Here is a 21,784-nt window from a genome sequence, read left to right as displayed (position 1 = left end):
ATGTAATACATACTATTTGGAATTCTAGGAATTATAGTCATGAACAAACACTCTTAAGGTTACTAAGAAAATGATCATCTGTCCATAGGATGTTTGACTCTTCAATGTTCAGTCCCCTTCCTTCAGTTTCTTCAAAGTACTTTCAAAACCAACTTCTTAGGAAAGCCTTTCCATATCACCAATAACCCCACATTAGATTCCATTTCTAATGCCAAGTACAATCAGTTGGTTGCTGCTGCCAGAAACTGTGTGATGATGGTGTTAGGCTCAACGAGAAATGACTCCGTGTGTGATTAGTGATGCCTGCAAGGCTCTGGAGAGAGAAGTATCAGGAAATATGCTAACTATGGTGCATGTCGTCTCATTGCCTTCAGCCAACCATATAGCTCCAGACTGCTTTTACTAATGCATTATACTTTTTAAAGTATGACCTAAAAATATTATATTTCCTAATCACAGAGTACACATATTAAGAGTAATAAAGACATAATATAAGCTGACTGAGAAGTACTTCATTTGTACTTTCTTTTCTGATGAATTCAAGAACCAAAACCTCTTAAGAGCTATTGTGAGTAGTATTTTGCCCTTTCCTCTGTAAGAATAAAAAGGGATAATGGATAAAAATCTATAACATCATAAAAATGTTCTTCCAATCTGTCAGGTTGTTGTGTTTGGTCATTGATAGTAAAAACTTTGATATGGAAGTCTTGGCCATGACCCCAGATTATTCTTTATTTGGTTCCAGTCTCCTGGGCTTGACCTGATTCCAAGAGGAATGGTGTCACTATTAGAGGCTTTCCAACCTCCTTCCAGGAGCAGGCTGCTATTGATTGAAGGTGCCTCCAGGCTGAAACTCTTAGATAAAATAGCTCTTCTGTCTACACACAGAAGTAAGTGCATGAGCATGTGTGTGCATGTGTATGTGTAGGAAAGAGGGGTTCTAAGAGTTTTCTAGGAAATTTTCATAGAAAAGAAAACTGTTGTTTTTTTATTGTACTATAGTTACATCAGATGTAACCATCGGGAGAAAGAAAAATGGAACCTCCTTGCACTGGCTTTGCAACTTTATGTGAATCTATAATTATTTCTAAATAAAAGTTAATCAATAAATAAGTACTTTTAAAATGTGCTCACATTAAAACCTCTTTCATTCATTTAAATCATTTATTTTATGTATGACCAAATAAGAGACCCTTATGCCTCCCAATACAGGCAGAGAAAACGCATTCCCATATTCTAATTCTATGCTAAAAAAATTAAATGCTTCAAAGGGAAGGGTCAGATATTTCAACTACTTTTATAGTTTTTACATAACTATAAAACCTGAAAACAAATACTTCCCCTAATGTAAAAATGATCTGACCATCTTTTTTAAGAGTTCTTGATTCAGATGGAAAGTTCTTAATGATACGCCATTTTTTCTTTTTCAGAATTTGAAGAACTTAATATAGCCTGCACTAAATTGTTTACTTAGAAAGTATTTTGTTTGTCTATCCACTTCAACATGTCTCAAAAGTTCTCTTAAAAGTTAAGAAAGTGCTAGTTTATTTATTTCAAGTGTATGTATTTTTTAAAATTTCCATAGACTTCAGGACTTCTAATTTCTCATTAGAACCAAAAGTCACGGTTCTCAACTTTCTTTTTGAAGGCACAGGAATTAGAAGCTCTCATGAGATACATTGATTTCCTCCTCTCCCTTTTCCCCTATTATGGTGTTATATGCTATTTTAGAGACAGTGTCACAAGTTGCTGTTTTATTTTATATGCATATTATATATATAATACGTTATGTAAAATGTATTAGTAGATTTTACAAAATATATCTGTATATAAAGTACATATTTTAACATATGCATCCTTGCAATGATCCTCAGCTGTTATGGGGATTTGGTTTGTTTGTTTTTTTGTTTTGTTTCAAGACAGAGTTTTGCTCTTGTTGGCCTGGCTGGAGTGCAATTGCGATCACGGCTGTGGTTTAGTGGTGAATCGCAGAGTGGGGAGATGCTAACTGAATTCTACACTGGCTGATAAAAGCATACCACTGAGTGCATCGGCATGCACTTGCTCTTCTCATTACCCTGTTTAGTTGTAGTGGAAAAACCAGGTTCATCAGAATTTTAATATGTAACACTTCCTTCTAAACATATTTGGAAAAAAATATTAATTTTATTGAGATAAATGTAGTCATATTTTAAGTTTTTATTAATTATTAATGTTTCTCAGTCTTTATGTGTGTAGAAGTTAAAAGCTAACGTGGTGTGTACTGTGAGAAGCCCCTGTGGTCAGAGCAAGAGGAGCAGGCTGGGCACACAGTTAAATATTCAAGATCTCTGTACACAGCCCCTCCTGCTGCTTCTCTTGCCCTCCAGTCTTTGAAGTGGATTCTTCAGTCCCCTCACTTCCTCTGTCTCTGCCCTTCCTGCCCCTGGTTTAGTGATTCAACCCACATTCACTGCATCTCAACCTTGCTTCCTGTTTCTGCCTCTGCTTTAGGCCAAGCCCTCACTGCTAACCTTCTGATTAGTCCAGGTAACCCACAAGCCCCCTACTGTTGCCCCCATTAACTTTTGGTCTTCCTGAACCTCACCTGCGAGCAGGGTTTACCCTCACCAGAAGGATTTCCCAAGAGAGGCCGGGCTGTCTTCTTGATGTCTGAGATATGCTGAATAAGAGGCTTAAGTTATATTAAGGAAAAAGAAGCCCTTAAGTTTCCATATGCTGATTCCAATCTCTCTTTACTGACGCTTAAACTATTTTCTGGGCCGGACGTGGTGGCTCACATGTGTAATTGCAGTACTTTGGGAGGCCAAGATGGGAGGATCACCCGAGGTCAGGAATTCACGACTAGCTTGGCCAATATTGTGAAACCCCGTCTCTACTAAAAAGGCAAAAATTCGCCATGCATGGTGGCATGTGCCTGTGGTCCCAACTACTTGACTAAGGTGGGAAGATGGCTTGAGCCCAGGAGCCAGAGGTTGCAGTGAGTCAAGATCATGCGATTGTGCTCCAGCCTAGATGACAGAGCAAGACCCTGCCTTGAAAAAAATAAACAAATGAAAATTTTAAAATGATAAAAATAAAATAAAATAGACCTCATCATTTCTACCATGTGAGGAGACAGAAGACAGCCGTCTGTGAACCAAGATGGCTATTACCTGACATGAAATCTGCAAGCACCTCAATCTTGCACTCCCTAGTCTCCAGAACTGTCAGCAATGCATTTCTGTTGTCTACATGCCACCGGGCCTGTGGTATTCTGCTACAGATGCTCAAAGGGAAGGAGGAAACCCTTCCTTCTGGTTTGGTTTCAAGGGGAAGGAGGAAACCAAACCAGAGCAAGGAACCTCTGATCATACTCTTTGGAACTTCCTGACATCAGGATATTCCCATCCCTGGGAGTAAAGGCCTTAGTGCTACCCATATTCTACTATGCTAAGAGGAAGTTCTACTTCCCCAGGGTGTGTCTTTTCCAATGGGGTAGGACAGTGGGATGTATAAAGTCAAAGCTTTTTAACAGGTTTGTAACCTGCAGAACCTATAAGAATCACAGATTCTTTAATTCACCTTAGGCTTCTTAGTTTCAAACCTACAGGAGTGCACCTTGGTTCACGTGTATTAAAGCAGTACTTCTTGTCTACAAGAAAGAAAAAAAAGGAAGCTTAAAAATAGGCAAAACTAGGACAAGTTACTCAGTGAAAACTGCTTTTAAATTAAAAAAAAAAATCCTAAGCAAAATTTCCCTCAGGGATGTGTCTGTCTCTGCTCTTTGTGGCACCTATAACCTTACTGAGAATTGGCTGTCTATTACAGTGGCAGTCTTAAACTTAGGAACAAATTGATTCCTAAATGTTTCTTCAATAAAATTTTATTAATGTTATAATTGATGCTAACTTCTGACATTAATGCATAAATTTTATTATTTCATAACGTAGTAGAAAGACTGTCAAACTCAACCAGTTTAAATATTTTGTAAAGGAGTGGCCCAGCTGAGACCAAAGTTTTCATTTGTTCTTTTATCCATCCATCTCTTCATATATTCAATATTTATTAGATTGAGTATATCTAATAAATGAAATATTAGATGAATTATCTAATAAATGAATTATCTAATAAATGAAATATATCTAATAGATGAAACTGACTTAGTTCCTATTCAAGGGGTGTGTGGAATAAACACAGAGAAAAGGCATGCCATTTAAAATAGGGTGTGGAAAAGGAAACTTGGACAGAGAAGTTAAGTAAGTTACCCAACAATGCACAGCTAGTGAGGTAGTATGGAAAGGATTCAAAGTCAGACAAATAGATTCCAGCGTTCCTGTTCTTAATCTTAATTAATATATGTGCTTCGACTTGATAAAACTCTGTGCACCATTCTATATTTGTGTCTCTTGTTAATTTACTTCCATACCACCTAAAACATTTTAGTCTTCTTGTTAAACCAAATCCGCATAATCCTTCCTCTAATACAGAGCCACTAACTAAAACTGGCACATTAATTATTTTCTTGCAGATGGTATGATTTTTAAACAGTTGCTATAGTCAAGAGTGTATGGGTCTCTAATTGAGTGCATAAGTCTAAACAATGATGCAGGACCACAGGGGAAGAGCGAAACATTCGGAATGAGCAGACTTGTGACTTTTGTGCTAGAGTGTGGAAGCGAAAGAAAAATGTCCTTGTCTGAGGAAGTAGAGTTGAACAAAACTCTCCCAACAGAGGACACAGCTTGACCAAGTGTAAGACATTCTTGGGCCCCAACGTCTAGCTTCATGAACACAGAAATGAACCACCCAGAATAGCTACAGGGACCAAGGGAAACCAGTGTCAGAGCATGGCCAGGAGAACAATGATGGAGAATATCATGCCAAGATTATTAACGAGCATGTCATATGAGCCAGGAACTACACCTTGCTGAACTCAAGGTACATTATATCCATTTTTCTCCTCAATCCAGCACCCTGCCATTCTATTATAGAAGGAGATTAAATCAGTCTAGACCTATTTGTAACAATGCCAGTGACCTATTCTGTAGATGTCTTCAAATTATTTCTCAATGTCTTATTACAGTGTCTTTTCAGTCTAGAAATTTTTAGCCAGTAATTATTTGGGTTCTCTTTCCTGTGCTTTAAGGAAAAGAAGGAAGCATTATAGTATCTTTTTAGCATGAGGCATCAAACTAAAAATTCTTAAAAATGGCAGCTGTTAGTCTTGTGATGACGTCCAACAATTCTTAGAGTTTCATGACGGCAAGTCATCAGGGACTGTAGATCAGAGATTGTGCTTATCTAAATAATGCACCTTCTGTTCTTATCTAAGCTGACATGGTTTCCTGCCCCCTCCATCTATAAGCTCTCATTTCTTTTCAATAACATCTTATTCAGAACTATCAAAGCTCTCCATTAAGATCATCGTTAAGATCAACGATACCTATCATGCTTCAGCAGTTCTTCCTTGAAGAAATTGCATGATTCCTATTGTTCAACATGAAAACATCAAAGAATGAAATCTTGCATTTGGTTATACTCTAGGAAGCAAATAAGGGAGGAGGAGAGCAGCAAATTAAACAGGAAATGCAGCATTAAAGATGACTTGGCCTTTTTCTCAGAAAAGGAGAGGCACATAGAAGAGTAATTTTGAAACATACACAAAAAAACCGTAAGACCACTGATGAGTAAGACAGAGGAGGTCTTCTTTATTCCAATTACTGAGCAATAAGCTAACTACAACCAGGAACTGCATCTTCTGTTTATCATTGATGTTGCCACTGAATAGAGTGTCTTATAACTGAAAACTGGGTGGGCTATTAGCATAATTGCAAAGAAGACCATTTTTGTCTTTAGCACTAAAACACCACCTGTCTTTGAAGCACCCCCAATTTTACCCCTTTCCTGAATACCCCAGTTATTCTTTCCCTCACCCTTTTCTCTTTCAAGTGACCTCCTCACTCTCGGAGACTCAGTTTGCTAGTACAGTATGAATGTGTAATGTACTGGTTCACCTAGATATAGCTGTAAGTTGTTAGGCTTATGCAAAACCTTAAGTCAAAGAAATGAATGCAGCTCACATTCCCAAAAGCTTTATATGGGTTATTGATGGACATTTGGATTAGTTCCAAGTCTTTGGTATTGTAAATACTGCCACAGTAAATGTAGATGGGATAAAGAAAATGTGGCATGTATATTCCTTGGAATTCTATGTAGCCATAAAAAAGAATGAGTTCATGCTCTCTTTGGGGACATGGATGAAGCTGGAAGCCATCATTCTCAGCAAACTAACACAGGAGCAGAAAACCAAACACTGCATGTTCTCACTACTCATAAGCCAGAGTTGAACAATGAGGACACGTGGACATCTGGAGGGAAACATCACACACTGGGGCCTGTTGGGGGTGGGGGACAAGGGGAGGGAGAGCATTAGGACAAATACCTAATGCACGCGGGGCTTAAAAACCTAGATGATGGGTTAATGGGTGCAGGAAACCACCATGGCAAATGTATACCTATGTAACAAACCTACACATTCTGCACCTGTATCCCAGAATTTGAAGTCAAATAAAAAAATAAAAATAAAGTACACATATACTTCAACTCATTTAATCCTCTCATAACCCTATGTTACAGATGCAATTGACGGCCCTATATCATAAATGAAAAAACTGATGCCCAGAAACATTAAATAACATGCTCCAGCTGGTCATATAGCTAGTCCTCAGTTGGCCTCCCCAAATTCCTGTGCTGAAAATCCTATAATATATTGCCTTAAGAAAGTTACTAGAAAAGGTTTTGTATTTGATGTTTTGATCCTTCTAATCTTTAATAAATTTTACCGCATTCATTCATGTCTGATTTTTATTTCATGTAGAGTTTCTAGCAGAATTTTTCAAGATGTGGTTGAGTTACATTCAGATAATAGTTTCTGCTCTTACTCTGTCCCGTTTATCTTACTTGTGCCATGTGCACATGCACGTCATCTTCTTTGGCTACCGTCTCCGGCTGGGGCCACCATGGCCTGTAAACCCATGGGGAAAAGTATGGATTTGCTCATGATCTCCAAATATGTTTTGCTTTTTGATATGATAAAGTGCACCATCATTTGTTTTCTATAGTGATGTGCTGATAAAGCAGACCCAGCTTGCCTAACTATCCATAAATGGTTACTACAGCATAAATAAAGAAATCACATTCTGAGGTTTAAAGGGCCTTGCCTATTTGCCATAGTGTCATAGTTATATTTTCCTCTTGATAAAGGGAATCTTCAAATATGACATTTATATAAGAATAATCAGGTAAAAAATTGCATCTGGTTTTATTCTGCCCACAGTTACATTTATGCCTTTGACAAGAAGTAGCATAATCTTAAATTTCATACGTGCTTTCTGGTTTCAGCAAGTATAGGACTAAGACCTAGCTGGAAGATTCCTGTGAAAAAGACCTTACCCTCTATTAGCTATTTAGAAATACAGTTTATGAAGAAAAGTGGGATAAATAATTCTTTCTTGGTAGGTGGTAGTTTTCAGAGTAAAGAGTTGGAGTTGGGACTCCATTTGCTTCTCATTGGTGTTCAATTAAGTTGTGTGCATGGTTTTAAAATTTTTCCTTTCTTTCTCTTTTGCATTGTGAACTCATGGGTTTGGGTAGTGATTGTGTTACAATTGTATTCATGATTCTTACTGATGTTCAAACGATTCCATCTTTGAGTAATGAGAGGCTCCCCAAGATGTCTTTTTCATATAGCCCATTACTAATTACAAGTCTTCTTGCTCTGGACATAATAAGAGGTTCTAGTCTCATCTTGTATTTTTCCTGGCCAAATCTGGCACAATCAGCCATTCTTTCTAAGGAGTCTTGGTTCTTTTCATAGAAAATGATCTTTAGAATCCAAAATCTTGGCCCTAAGCATGTTAATTACCTTAAGGTTGTTATTGCTTCTAGGCTTCTTCAATGGACAAAACCAAGATATAAGTGCTTTTGAAAAGAAAATAAATTATGAGATTTTTAAATTAACATTTTCATTTCTAAGTAAATATAAAAATTTACTTATTTTGGAGTCATAGATCTTTTTTCTTATGTTGAAAATTTTTATTCCTAATCACATTAATATATCTCATTTATATTATGATATAGATAATTATATTAAAATACTATTACAACTATTATCATTAACAATTACACTTCTAAATAAAGTCTAAGATTTTATTGTATCTATATGTGTCCTTAAAGTTCATACTAATACAGATATACAGACAAAATTGTTTGCTCTAAAGTGACTTGGAATAATTATTTTCTGTGTGATTATGGCATTATCATTATGCCTAATTATGCTAATTTATTTTAGATTTTTATCAGTTTTCAGAGATTGCTTTTTTTCTTGTGAATTTAATTTTTTAACAGACTAAACTACTTAACAGAGAAATTCTGCTTCTTGCCAATTTAGCAAAATTGAGACTGGATTTACTTTCTTCCTGAAACAACTAAAAAACTGGACAAAAATACATAAATCAATGCTTTGTAAGACACTGCATGTCAGGCATTAAAGGGACATTGATCCTTGAGTGACAGAAAAGAAATGAGATGAGCCTATGATTGCCCAAGCTTAACACCTTATGAGAAGAAACCTAGGCAGGGTGCGACAGACTCCCTAGTGGATGAAAATTAGCCATGAACCCTGGAAGACCAATGTGGCTTGAGACTGTAGTACAGACAATTTAAGAGGAGAGAGCTATACACAGACAGAATCCTGGATACTTACAGAGGCTCCTCCTCCACGTATTCAACACATCAATCCATAAGTGTTTAAACACTATGCAAGACCCAAAAAAAGAGCATCCCAAACCATTAGAGGTAACAATGCCTGGTATACACACACAGGGCCTGTTCCCACTAGCCAGACTACAGAATCTCATAATTCGCGGGAGTTAGAGTACCCAAAGGTCCTGCCTTAATAATTGAGGATAATTCGTTCTAAACTAAACACTGATCCAGACCTCTCTAATAATATTAAAAGCAAGGCCTAAAAGGATCAAACTGTTTCCAAGTAATTTAACTGTATTCCAGAATAAATCTCAAGAATATTGATAAGAATACAAAGATGTCAAACTTCCAAAAGGGTAAAAATAACAATCTCTGGCATCAAATAAAAAGCTGCCAGGCATGTAAAAAAGTAGAGAAATATAATCTCTGTCAGAGAAAATGCAATCAAAACTGTTACAGAAATGACAAAGATGTTAAAATTAGCAGTTAATGACTTTTAAAAAGATATGTTAACTGTTTTCCACTGTCGGTTTAAAAAGTTATTGGAAGACATAAAAAGGATTCAGGTTGAACTACTAGGAATAAAAATTATAGGGTTTGATATTTTAAATGTACTGGATAGGATTAATACCAAATTAAACTTTGCAAAAGAAAAGATTTGTGAATCACATTTATGGATTTGCATATATTGAACCAGCCTTGCATCCCAGAAATAATTGTCATATCATTTCTCCTCCTTGATCTTTGCATATTAACTTTTGATGTGCTATGGGATTTCGTTTGCTAGAATTTGTTGAGGTTTTTTGCATCTATGCTCATCAGGGATCCTGGCTGGATTTTTTTTTTTCTTTTTGATATGTCTCTGCCAGATTTTAATATCAGAATGATTCTGGTTTCATAGAATGAGTTAGGGAGGAGACCCTCTTCCTCAATTTTTTGGGAATCATTTCAGTGGAATTGGTACTGTTTTTTTCTTTCTACATCTAGTAGAGTTTGGCTGTGAATCCATCAGGCCCAGGGCTTTTATTAATAGGTAGGTTATTTTTTTCTGATTCAATTTTGGAAGTATTTGTTGGTTTGTTCAGGTTTTCATGTTCTTTCTGGTTTAATCTGGGAAGACTGGGTGTTTCTAGAAATTTATGCATTTTCTCTAGATTTTCTAATTTGTGTGCATAGAATTATTCATTATAGTCTCTGAGGATATTTTTTTATTTTTATGGGATTGTTTCTAATGTCATCTGTGTCATTTCTAGTTGAACTTATTTGGATCTTCTCTTTTTTCATTGTTTATCTGGCTAGTAGTCTATTAATCTTGTTTATTCTTGTGAAGAACCAATTATTGGTTGTATAACAAAATTAAAAGCAAAACCATATGATCATCTCAATAGGTGCAGAAAAATCTTTGAATAAAATCCATGATAAAAGTCCTCAGCAGACTAGGCATTAAAGGAACATACCTCAAAATAAAAGAGCCATCTATGACAGACCCGTAGCAAACATCATACTTAAGGGGCAAAAGCTGTAAACATTCCTCTTGACAACAGTAACAAGGCAAGGATGCCTATTCTCACCACTCCTATTAACATAGTACTGGAAGTCCTAGCCAGAGCAATGAGGCAAGAGAAAGAAATTAAATCCAGTCAAATAGGAAGAGAGGAAGTCAAACTATCTTTCCTGCCTAACAATACAATTCTATACCTAGAAAATCCAAAAAACTCTGCCAAAAGACTTCTAGAACTGATAACTTTAGAGGAGTTTCAGGATACAAAATCAATGTACAAAATTTAGTAGTAATTCTATACCTGAGTAACATTCAAGCTGAGAGTCAAATCAAGAACACAGTCCCATTGACAGTAGCCACCACGAAATTCAAATATCTAGGAATACAGTTAACCAAGGAGATGAAGGATTCCTACAAGGAGAACTACAAAATACTGCTGATAAAAAATAAGAGATGACACAAATAAGTGGAAAAACATTCCATGATCATGGATTGGAAGAATCAATATTGTTAAAGTGGACATACTGCCCAAATCAATGTATAGATTCAATGATATTCCTATCATTTTTCACAGAATTAGAAAAAACTATTCTAAAATTAATATGGAAGCAAAAGAGACCAAATAGTCAAAGCAATCTGAAACAAAAGAACAAAGCTTGGAGGCCTCACACTACCTGACTCCAAACTATACTATATGGCTGCAAGAAGCACAAAAGCATGATAGTGGTACAAAAATAGACATATAGACCAACAGAACAAAATTGAGAAACCAGAAATGCAGCTACATACCTACAACCATCTAATTTTCAACAAGGCTGACAAAAGCAGGCAATGGGTAAAGGACTCCCTGCTCAACAAATGGTGCTAGGATAACTGGCTAATCATTACAGAAGAATGAAACTGCCCTGTCTTTCATTGTATACAAAAATTACTCAAGATGAATTAGAGATTTAATTCATCTTGAGTTAATTTTGAATTAAAGATTTAATTCATCTTGGAAATATTTAATTCATCCAGAAATACCTTTCTTGATATGTGCCCTAGCAAAGAACTGTTGGCTAAGTTCCCAAAAGCAATTTGAACAAGAACCAAAATTAACAAGTAGGAACTAATAACTAAAGAACTTCCATACAGCAAAAGAAACTATCAACAGAGTAAATAGACAACTACAGAGAAAATATTACAAACTATGGATCTGACAAAGGTCTAGAATCTGTAAGGAACTTAAACAATTCAGAATCTATAAGGAACTTAAACAATGGAACCAGCAAAAAACAACCTCATTAAAAAGTGGGCAAAGGACATGAACAAGCACTTCTCAAAAGAAGATGCAGGCTGACTCTGGGCACACTGCATATGAGTTAGCCCTGCTCCTCAAAGAACAGTAATAAAACAATAAAATAAAATTAATGAAGACATACGAGTGACCAACAGACATATGAAAACATGCTCCACATCACTAAACATCAGAGAAATAAAAGTCAAAACAATGAGATACTATCTTACACCTATCAGAATGGCTATTATGGAAAGTCAAATAATAACAGGTGCTGTTGAGGCTATGAAGCAAAAGAAACATTTATACATTGTAAGTGGGAATGCAAATCAATTCAGCTACTGTGGAAAGTAGTTTGGAAATTTCTCAAAGAAGTTCTAACAGAGCTACTATTTGACTAAAGGTATATACTAAAAAGGAAATAAGTCATTCTCCCAAAAAGGCACATGCACTCATATGCTCATCACAGTACTATTCACAATAGCAAAGACTTGGAATAAATCTAGGTGCCCATCAGTGGTAAACTGGATAAAGGAAATGTGATACATATACACCATGGAATACTACACAGCCATAAAAAGAACACAATCATGCCTTTTGCAGCAACATGAATGCAGCTGGAGGCCATAGTCCTAAGTGAATTAATACAGGAATCAGAAAACCAAATATTGCATCTTCTCACTTATAAGTGGGAGCTAAACATTGATTGCTCATGGATATAAAGATGGGAACAATAGTTACTATGGACTACTAAAGGAGAGAGGGAAGGAGGGGGATGCAGTTTGGAAAACTGGGTATTAGGTTCACTACCTGGGTGATAATATTTGTACCTCAAACCTCAGTATCATGCAATGTACCTATATAACAAACCACCACTTGTACCCACTGTATCCGAAATAAAAGTTGAAATTATTTTTAAAAAGATTAGTGAACATGAAGGCACAGTAATAGAAACTATCAAATTAAACATGTAGACAAAGATATTTTAAGTAAATACAAAGAGCATCAGTGAGCTTGTGACTATTAAGCAGACTAATATACATGTAATTGTTTCTCTCAAGGATAACAAGGGAGATTTCAGAAATAATAAAGAAATGATAGACAAAAATTTTTCCAAATTGATAACAATTATGAATTTGCAGATCCCTTATGCTCAACAAACCCCATGCACAAGAATCACAAAGACAAGTACACGAAGGTACACTATAACAAAACTGCCAAAAACCAATAATAAATTTTAAAATCTTTTTAAAAAGTCAAAGAAAAAAAGACACATTATATGCAGAGAAACAAAGAAAATCATGAGAGTAGACATCTTATCTGAAACAAAGCAAACAAGGAAAGAGTGGATCAACATCTTTACAATACTAGGGTGGAGTGGGACTGTCAACCCAGAATTTTATATCTGGCTGTATTAGCCCATTTTCATGCTGCTGATAAAGACATACCTGAGGCTGGGTAATTTATACAGGAAAGGGTTTAATAGACTTACAGTTCCACGTGGCTGGGGAGGCCTCACAATCATGACAGAAGACAAGGAAGAGCAAGTCACGTCATATGTATGGCAGCAGGCAAAGAGAGAGCTTGTGCAAGGAAACTCCCCCTTATGATACCATCAAATCTCATGAGGCTCATTCATTATCACAAGAATAGCAAGGGAAAGACCTGCCCATATGATTCTATTACCTCCCACCAGGTCCCTCACACAACATATGGGAATTGAAGATGAGATTTAGGTGGAGACATAGCCAAACCATATTATTTTGCCCCAGCCCCTCCCAAATCTCATGTTCTCACATTGCAAAACCAATCGATGCCTTCCCAGCAGTTCCCCAAAGTCTTAACTCATTTCAGCAGTAACCTAAAAGTCCACAGTCTAAAGTATCATCTGAGACAAGGCAAGTCCCTTCCACTTATGAGTCTGTAAAATCAAAAGCAAGTTAGTTACTTCCCAGATACACTGGTGGTACAGGCTTTGAGTAAATACTGACATTCAAATGGGAGAAATTGGCCAAAACAAAGTGGCTACAGGTCCCATGCAAGTCCAAAATCCTGTGGGGCAGTCAAATCTTGAAGCTCCAAAATGACCTCCTTTGACTCCATGTCTCACAATCAGGTCACATTGATGCAAGAAGTGGGTTTCCAGGGTCTTGGGCAGCTCCATTCCCATGGCTTTGGATACAGCCTCCCTTTAAGCTGCTTTCATGAGCTGCTGTTGATTTTCTGCAGCTTTTCCAGGTACATGGTACAAGCTGCTGATGGATCTAACATTCTAGGGTCTGATGGACAGTGGCCCTCTTCTCACAGCTCCACTAGGAAATCCCCCAGTAGGGACTCTGTGTGCAGGCTCAATGCCATGTGGAAGCTGCTAAGGCTTGGGGCTTGCACACTCTGAAGCCACAGCCCAAGCTCTATGTTTACCCCTTTCAGCCATGGCCAGAGGTTGGGACACAGGGCACCAAGTCCCTAGGCAGCACACAGCTCAGGAACGCTGGGCCTGGCCCAAAAAACATTTTTTCCTTATAGGCCTCTAGGCCTGTGATTGGAGGGGCTGCCATGAAGACCTCTGACATGCCCCGGAGACATTTTCTCCATTGTCTTGGAGATTAACATTCAGCTCCTCATTACTTATGCAAATTTCTGCAGCCAGCTTGAATTTCTCCTTAGAAAATGGGATTTTCTTTTCTATCACGTTGTCAGGTTGCAAATTTTCTGAACTTTTATGCTCTGCTTTCCTTATAAAACTGAATGCCTTTAACAACACCCAAGTCACTTCTTAAATGCTTTGCTACTTAGAAACTTCTTCCACCAGATACCCTAAATCATCTCTCCCAAGTTCAAAGTTCCAAAAATCTCTAGGGCAGGAGTAAAATGCTGCCAGGAGCAAAATGCTCATTGCTAAAACATAACAAGAGTAAACTTTGCTCCAGATCCCAACAAGTTCCTCCTCTCCATCTGAGACCACCTCAGCCTGGACCTTATTGTTCATTGTCAAAGCCATTCAACAAGTCTCTAGGAAGTTCCAAACTTTCCAACATTTTCTTGTCTTCTTCTGAGCCCTCCAGACTGTTCCACCCTCTGCCCATTACCCAGTTCCAAAGTCACTACAACATTTTCAGGTATCTTTTCAGCAACATACAACTTCCAGTACCAATTTCCTGTATGAGTCCATTTTCATGCTGATAAAGACTCACCTAAGAGTGGGCAAATTTTACAGGAAAAGGGTTTAATAGAGTTACAGTTCCATGTGGCTGGGGTGGCCTCACAATCATTTTAGAAGACAAGGAGGAGCAAGTCACATCCTTTATGTATGGCAGCAGGCAAAGAAAGAGCTTGCATAGGGAAACTACCATTAATAATACTATCATATCTCATGAGACTTATTCACTGTCATGAGAACAATAAGGGAAAGACCTGCCCCATGATTCAATTACCTCCTACTGGGTCCCTCCTACAACATGTGGGAATTGAAGATGAGATTTGAGTGTGGACACAGCCAAACCAACCAAATTGCCCTTTTTTAAAAACCAAAGTGAGATAGATTTTTCTCAGTCAGATGAATTTCAGAATTTATCTCCAGCAGAACATATTACATGAAATGTTGAAATGAATTCTTCCAGGCAGAAAGAAACTGATACCAGGTAGAAATAAGAATCTACAAAAAGGAACAAAGAACTCTGGAAATGGTAGATACATGGTTAATTACTTTTATATTCATTTATGTAAATAAATAGCTCTTCAAAAGATAATTTACAGCTTAATCAAAAATAGCAATGTAATGTGGTGTTTATAACATGTAAACATGAAATTTATGGCAACAATAACACAAAGGCAAGAAAATATTTGCATATAATATATCTAATAAAAGGTTACATCCATAATATATAAAGATCTCTTTAGGACTCCTATTGAGAAATTAAACAAAACCCAATTTAAAATGGGCAAGATATTGATATAGGCACATCACTAAGAAGAAATGTAGACCACATAAGCACATGAAGACATTATCAATATCATTCATTATTTGAAAAATGCAAATTAGAGCCACAATGAGATAGAATTACCCACCGAGTTGAATGTCTACAATTAAGAAGACTGCCCACCCAAGTACTGGCAGAATGTAGAACTGGAATTCTCAAACACTTGCTAATGGAAAACAGCATGGTTACGTTGTAAAATGTTTGTTAATTTCTTTAAAATTTCAACATGCACCTACCATGTGGCCCAGTGATTTCACTAACTGGTATTTATAAAAGAGAGATGAAAGCATATGTCTATGCAAAATGTACACATAAATGTTCAGAGGAACTTTATTTGCAATAGCTAAAACCTGGGGAAAAAAATCCACCAGCCAGTGAATAGATAAACAGTGTAGTGCGTCTATACAGTGGAATACTACTCTGCAATAGAAAGGTAACTATTAATACATGCAACAATATGATGAATCTTGAAATAATTACACCGAGTGAAAGTAGCTCAGTAAAAAAGATTATATGTAGTAGGATTCCTTTTATTTGCAATTCTAGAAAATGCAAACTAATCTATAGTGACAGAAAGAAGACAAGACGCTACCTGGATACCACAGAGGGGTGAGTGAAGGAGAAAAGGTTGGGGCATGGGAAGGAGCTGAAGGGAGGTATTACAAAGGGATAGGAGAAAATTCTGGACTTGACTGATGTGTTATTATCTTGATTACGGTGGTGGTTTTGTGGGTGTGTAACTTAATCAAAACTTGTCAAATCATGCTTTTAAATATATGTTGTTTATTGCATGCCAGTACTACCCCTGCACAGCTATTTTAAATATAACAAAAAGTTATTTTTAGAGAAGTCTCACTTCCATTCTAATCTCTTCTCTCCTGTTCCCCGCCTTATCCTACAGGTAGTCATTTGTGTTAGTTTTTTACATGTGATTCCAATGGGCCTTTGCACAAAAATATGTGTGTATATGTATTTTCCCAATCTTACCCCCCAAATACAATCACACACACACACACACACACACACACACACAGACATTCCCCCCCCCACACACACAGAGACAGATATACTTTTCTGTATTTCTCTTTCTTCCCTTAACAATGTATATGTATCCTTGGAGATTCAGCCACGTTGGTATATGGTGACTTTTATCATTCATTTTACATCTGCATAGAATTCCTTTGTATGGCTGTATCAGAGGCTATTGAACTATTCCCCTGTTGAAGAGCATTTGAGTTGTTTCCTTTCTTTTGCTATAATAAATACACCAAAATTAATAACCTTATCCATAAATCACTTTGTATTTTTGACAGTTTCCCTTTGAGATTGATTGTGAGAAGTAGGATTGATGACAGGTCAAGAGGTAAAGGCAAAGGTAAATTTTTTAAATATTAGTATTCTCAAACTTACCATTCTTGATTTTAACTATTTAGAGACAACATCAAAAGGGTGGGATGTGATCACCTGTTATTCTGGTGAGGCTGGATTTTGAACAAAGTAAATTCTCAGGATCACGTGCTGAAGTAAGTTATTTGGGAATAAATTAGTCTAGCCACTGTCCTGCAGACACATATAAACACGGCTTTATAGTTTGTTACTTATTGTAGAATCCAAGAATAGCCCCCAAGTTTCCTGAATCCTGGACCCTTTATGAACAATTGCAACTGTGAAATCAAGCTTTTGATTAATCTCAGGAATATGCTGGATTTCTTAGCATCTAGGAACTTGGAAGTAAGGCGAACTTGCTTCTGAAACTGAAAATTTGGCTCCAAATGGCCTGATCTTTGTAGCTGCTTCTGCCCAAATGGATACTCATCTCATTTCCTTATATTAAAGGAATTTGTGTCTTTTGCATGAGTCTGTGGGTACTTTTGCTAGCATTGTGTAGTAGTAAAGAGTATAGGATATGAGCTAGGGTATCTGCATTTGAAACTGGCTCTGCCACTTTCTAATTATATAATCTTGGACAATGTAAATTCTGTTCTTCAATTTCCTCTCTTTTCTGAAATGAGAGTAATCATAGTACCTGCCACACAGCATTGTTGTCAGAATTAAATGAAACATACACAAAATGCTTAGAATAATGGCAGGGAGACAGTAAACACTCAGTAAATCCATGCTATTATATCCATAGTGACCATCACCTTGGGATATCGATCCATTGAGTATATATTATATGAATTAAAAGAACATTTTTCAGCGTTGAAGTTTGGGAGATTTTCTAAGCTGGCGAAGAGGCATCTTGTATAAATACTAAGAGTCCTATGCACACAATATGTACATATACTAAATTATGAAGGATATATGAGTCTGATATTAGACAACAGTATTTTCTTCTAAGAAACCTGGCTAGAGAAATACCTAGTTTCCCTCAAAGTGAATCTTCATCTATCTATGAGCTACCCATCTTTAGATCTGTGTTTCTTGCTTTTGGGTCAGCCCCACTATTACTAAGCTTTTGTTTCTTAAGTTCTTGCCTAAAACACAATTTAAAAAAAGTTATTATTTTTAATTGACACATAGTTTTTAAGTATGGGGTCTTTGTCAGTGATTTTCTCCAGAAAGTCCCCCTCCACGCACCCCATTCTGCTCTGAAAACATTGGCTGCAGGTGGCTGCTTCTCTTTTTCTAGCCAGAATCCTCTACACCTGCCATGCATTCCCTCGGGGGCTGCATAGTCCTGGCTGAGCAATACCCACCTCTTCCTAACAGCGAAGTGAAGACCCTGTACGTGGATTCAGGTAGAAAGAATAACTTCCTGCTTAGAGGCTTTTCTGAAAATAAATTGTGCACTTGTGTAACACCATGATACTTTCTGTTTAACCCCATTAAATATCCTCAGGTAGCAGTAGCTTGGTGGGTGGCTGCTAAATACTTAATGTCCCTGTAGGTACCCATTATTCTCAGAAAGGACTGCCCTGTGGAGACTTGAGAATATCATGACCGGTTTGATCAGGAGTAATAGTGTGCTGTGTGTGTGTGTGTGTGTGTGTGTGTGTGTGTGTAATACTGATAGAGTCAACAGACATAGATAGATGATAGATAGATAGATGATAGATAGATAGATAGATAGATAGATAGATAGACAGACAGTAGAGCAACTCCATTTAAAGGTCCTTTTTTATATCCTACTAAACTCTAATTGAGGATGGTAATATTGCTTGTGCTGAAACATTCTACCAGTGGAGTCGGCAAGAACTTCCTGTAAGATGGAAATTTTAATCCATGTGTGGTGCATGTTAATCAGTTCACTTTTAAATACCTGAAAAGTGGCTGGATATTAGAGTTAAATGCATGGAAATTGCAAGTACTAATGTGATGCTCTTTCTACTCTATGTCAAGAATCTTAATCTTGTTTTATGTGTCTTAGAGCCATCACTTGTTTTGGAGAATGTGTAGTGGAAATCAATAGTAAAGAGACGTGTCTTAGAAGGATGTCGGGCACACAGCTAAGTATTCAACAAATGCAAGATATTGCTTCCAAAATGATCATAGACCTTAGGACAGCTACCCACGAGTATGCGTTATGGGAATTAAAAGGATAGTTTTCAGGGGTTTTTGCAATGTGTAGGATTTTTCTATTTATAGTTATTTATATTGCATGCAAAGTTGTAGGATTTTCTTAATGATGACAAGATATGATGAGAAATACACAAGATTGAGCATCAGAAAAGCTGGGCTTGAGCTCCATTTCTACCATGACTTGTGTGAGCTTGACTGACATGGTACTTTTCTTTCTCATTTGAAACTGATGAGCTTAGAAAAAGTTATTTATGACATTCTCACCTGAAATCTGATTATAATTTATAAACTGTTATCAACCAGCATTTGGAAGCTAAAACTCCTCCTACGTGATTCATTCAAACTCTCTTGAGAAAATTATTTTCTCTTCTCTTTACTTCTTTTTTTTAACCACTCTTTAGTTACTCTCATGGTTATGAGTGGCCTTTGGAGAATTCCTTGTAGAACTGTTACGTGCAGTCTTCCTTCTGCCTCTGCAACTCCTCTTGAAAGAGTTTCCACGTATTTTCCTACAGTCCTGCAATGCTCAGTGGCTCCCCTACCTAGAGCCAAGGGAGCACAGAATTTCAAGAGGCATAGGGGTTGTGCTCTTACTCCCAGACCATGAGCCTGGATGCAGTTATGCATTGCCACAAAGGAAAGAGTGCTTCCTCCCTCCATATAAACTAGTAGAGACCCTGTGTCTTTCCTCAACCCCAGCCCTACCTCAGGAAACTGTTGGATTAAATATGACACAAAGTACTTCTCTTCCCCGAGAAGTAGGAGGTTTGAATTAAGAAATTCATAACTTACTATGCAAAACACACAGTCACATTAAATATTAAGAGTGATTCCCATCCCAGAGTAAGACTTAATTGTACTCAGGTCAATGGGTTTTTTTCCCAGTTTCCTAGCCCCTCTTTCCTTGTCAGTTGCACAGCATGGACAATGAAACACGAACTAGTAACTGCACTGTAACCCCCATCCCTTTGTCCTTTAGCCGTAGATTTAGCCCAAGAGTCCCCGACGGAGAGATAAGTGGGTGTGTGGGCAGAGAGAGGAGAGAGATACTCTGAATAACAGGATCATTCTAGTCACTACAGAGGTGTTTTATATGAGACAGGAATGATGTTTTGGCCCCACCACAGCCTGGATGACTTATATTCAACACGTTTGTACACCAAACAACTTGTAGGTCACTAAAGGGATTTTTCCAGGTACTTTGGCAGCATGAAAGGGATCACTGTAGAAATAGGAATTGGACCTTCTGGTCCCCAGAGTAGTAGATTTGTTTTCCTCCGTTGTAAACATATAAATGAGAATTAGGTGATGATACTTCAGTGAATTAGGAATTTAATTAGCATATCTCAGTAACCCTGAGATCTAAGTAACCCTGAGACTTTGACCAGCTTAAGCCTTTGGATGTGAAAAGCTGAGGAGTAGAGCCTGGATCATGGTGAATTCACCAAGATAACTCTACCTTGGAGATATTTTGATGGCCAATCAGCTCCCCTTGACAGTAGCTCTATCTTAAGAGAACCCCAGAAACACCGACTCAGGACTGGCAGAGCAGTTTTGTTGCTATTGTTATTGCTGTCTTGAGTAATTCTGAGGACCAGCCCAAGCCACGATCTTTTCCAGTACTGTTGTAGACCCTTTAAATAGTTTAGAGGGCTGGGGTGTTATTATTATTAAAGTAATAAAATACTACCTCTTTACCAACTCTCTGACAATGCCCATTATATTAACAAAACATGCATTATTTCATCACGGTTTAATTAATACCATGTTTAATAGGTATCTCACTTCATGCTAGATTCCAGTACTCTTTTCAAAAGAAGCAAGCTTAAGAATTTCTACTAATTTAATTGAGAGCAGTCTTAAATTAATTGTATAATTAATCTTGTCAAATTAAGTAACATTTCATACACTACCTTATTAAAGAAACTTGAATATTTTAAATTACCATGCTATTAGGCATTAATAAAGAAGTTCTTCTTCTGTATTGTTCTGCTTTATAACACAAAGAAGGTAATTGCAATATAAATTGCAATATAAAAGCTAATTTCTATAGTACATTAATAATTAGATACACATTATTCCCTTTTATTTTTTTAAATTCAATGGATGATCTTTTTTTTAAAAGAAAAATTATCCCCAAATGCCAGGATTTAACTATTCTGTTAGTGATTGATTTCAAAACTGGACCCTGGCACATTTTCAGGAGTGGTCTAGTTAAACCTGAAATACATAGCTATAAACATCAATAGTACCAACTACTGAGATCTCGAACCTCTTGAGTGATCACTTGCTTTTATGTTTGTGAATATGCAGCACATCTATTTCTTAGATGTAGGTAAAAAGTTCTAATCTCTAAGTCCCCAGAGAGTATAAAACACAGTGTCGCTACATCTAAAACCAGAGGTCTCTTCTCCAGAGACAATCAGATGTGACATGAGGACCATGTATGAGAAGAGAGATTTCAAATTGGTGGTGAGCCATGGGGTGGATAGGCAGGAAGGAAAAGCATAATGACTTACCAACATTTTAGAAATAGTCAAAACTCAGTCTTCATTTCAAAAACCATCACCTCTTAAATTCTGCGAGAATATGCATTTCCTATATATTTATTCTGAATTTTAAGATGCTGAGGCCAATGCCTTTGCTGACCTCGAGCTCTGCTCATCACTTATCGCATTTCCCAGGCATGGAATCTATGCCAAAGTAACCCAGACGCCAGCTTATGCACATTTTCAGGCAGATTTAAATGATACCACA

General features: G+C 37.0%; 1 protein-coding gene across 8 annotated transcripts in view; it reads left to right on the top strand.

Moving 5' to 3' along the window:
- Positions 1 to 21,784, top strand: part of LOC128931851 (uncharacterized) — a 60,060-nt gene that overhangs the window by 14,016 nt on the left and 24,260 nt on the right. For 5 of the 8 annotated variants that reach the window (XR_013534947.1, XR_013534946.1, XR_013534945.1 and 2 more), the window contains exon 2: positions 746 to 890. The exons of the other annotated variants lie outside the window; for them this stretch is intronic. Coding sequence is in view for 1 of the 5 variants with exons in the window: in XM_078370837.1 (XP_078226963.1) it covers positions 746 to 890 (145 nt within the window). In the remaining 4 variants the exon portion in view is untranslated. The remainder of the gene's footprint in view (positions 1 to 745; positions 891 to 21,784) is intronic. 8 annotated transcript variants of the gene reach the window in all.

The sequence above is a fragment of the Callithrix jacchus genome, chromosome 4, assembly GCF_049354715.1.
Source record: "Callithrix jacchus isolate 240 chromosome 4, calJac240_pri, whole genome shotgun sequence".
NCBI classification, from domain to species: domain Eukaryota; kingdom Metazoa; phylum Chordata; class Mammalia; order Primates; family Cebidae; genus Callithrix; species Callithrix jacchus.
This window is presented reverse-complemented; position numbering and strand designations above follow the sequence as displayed.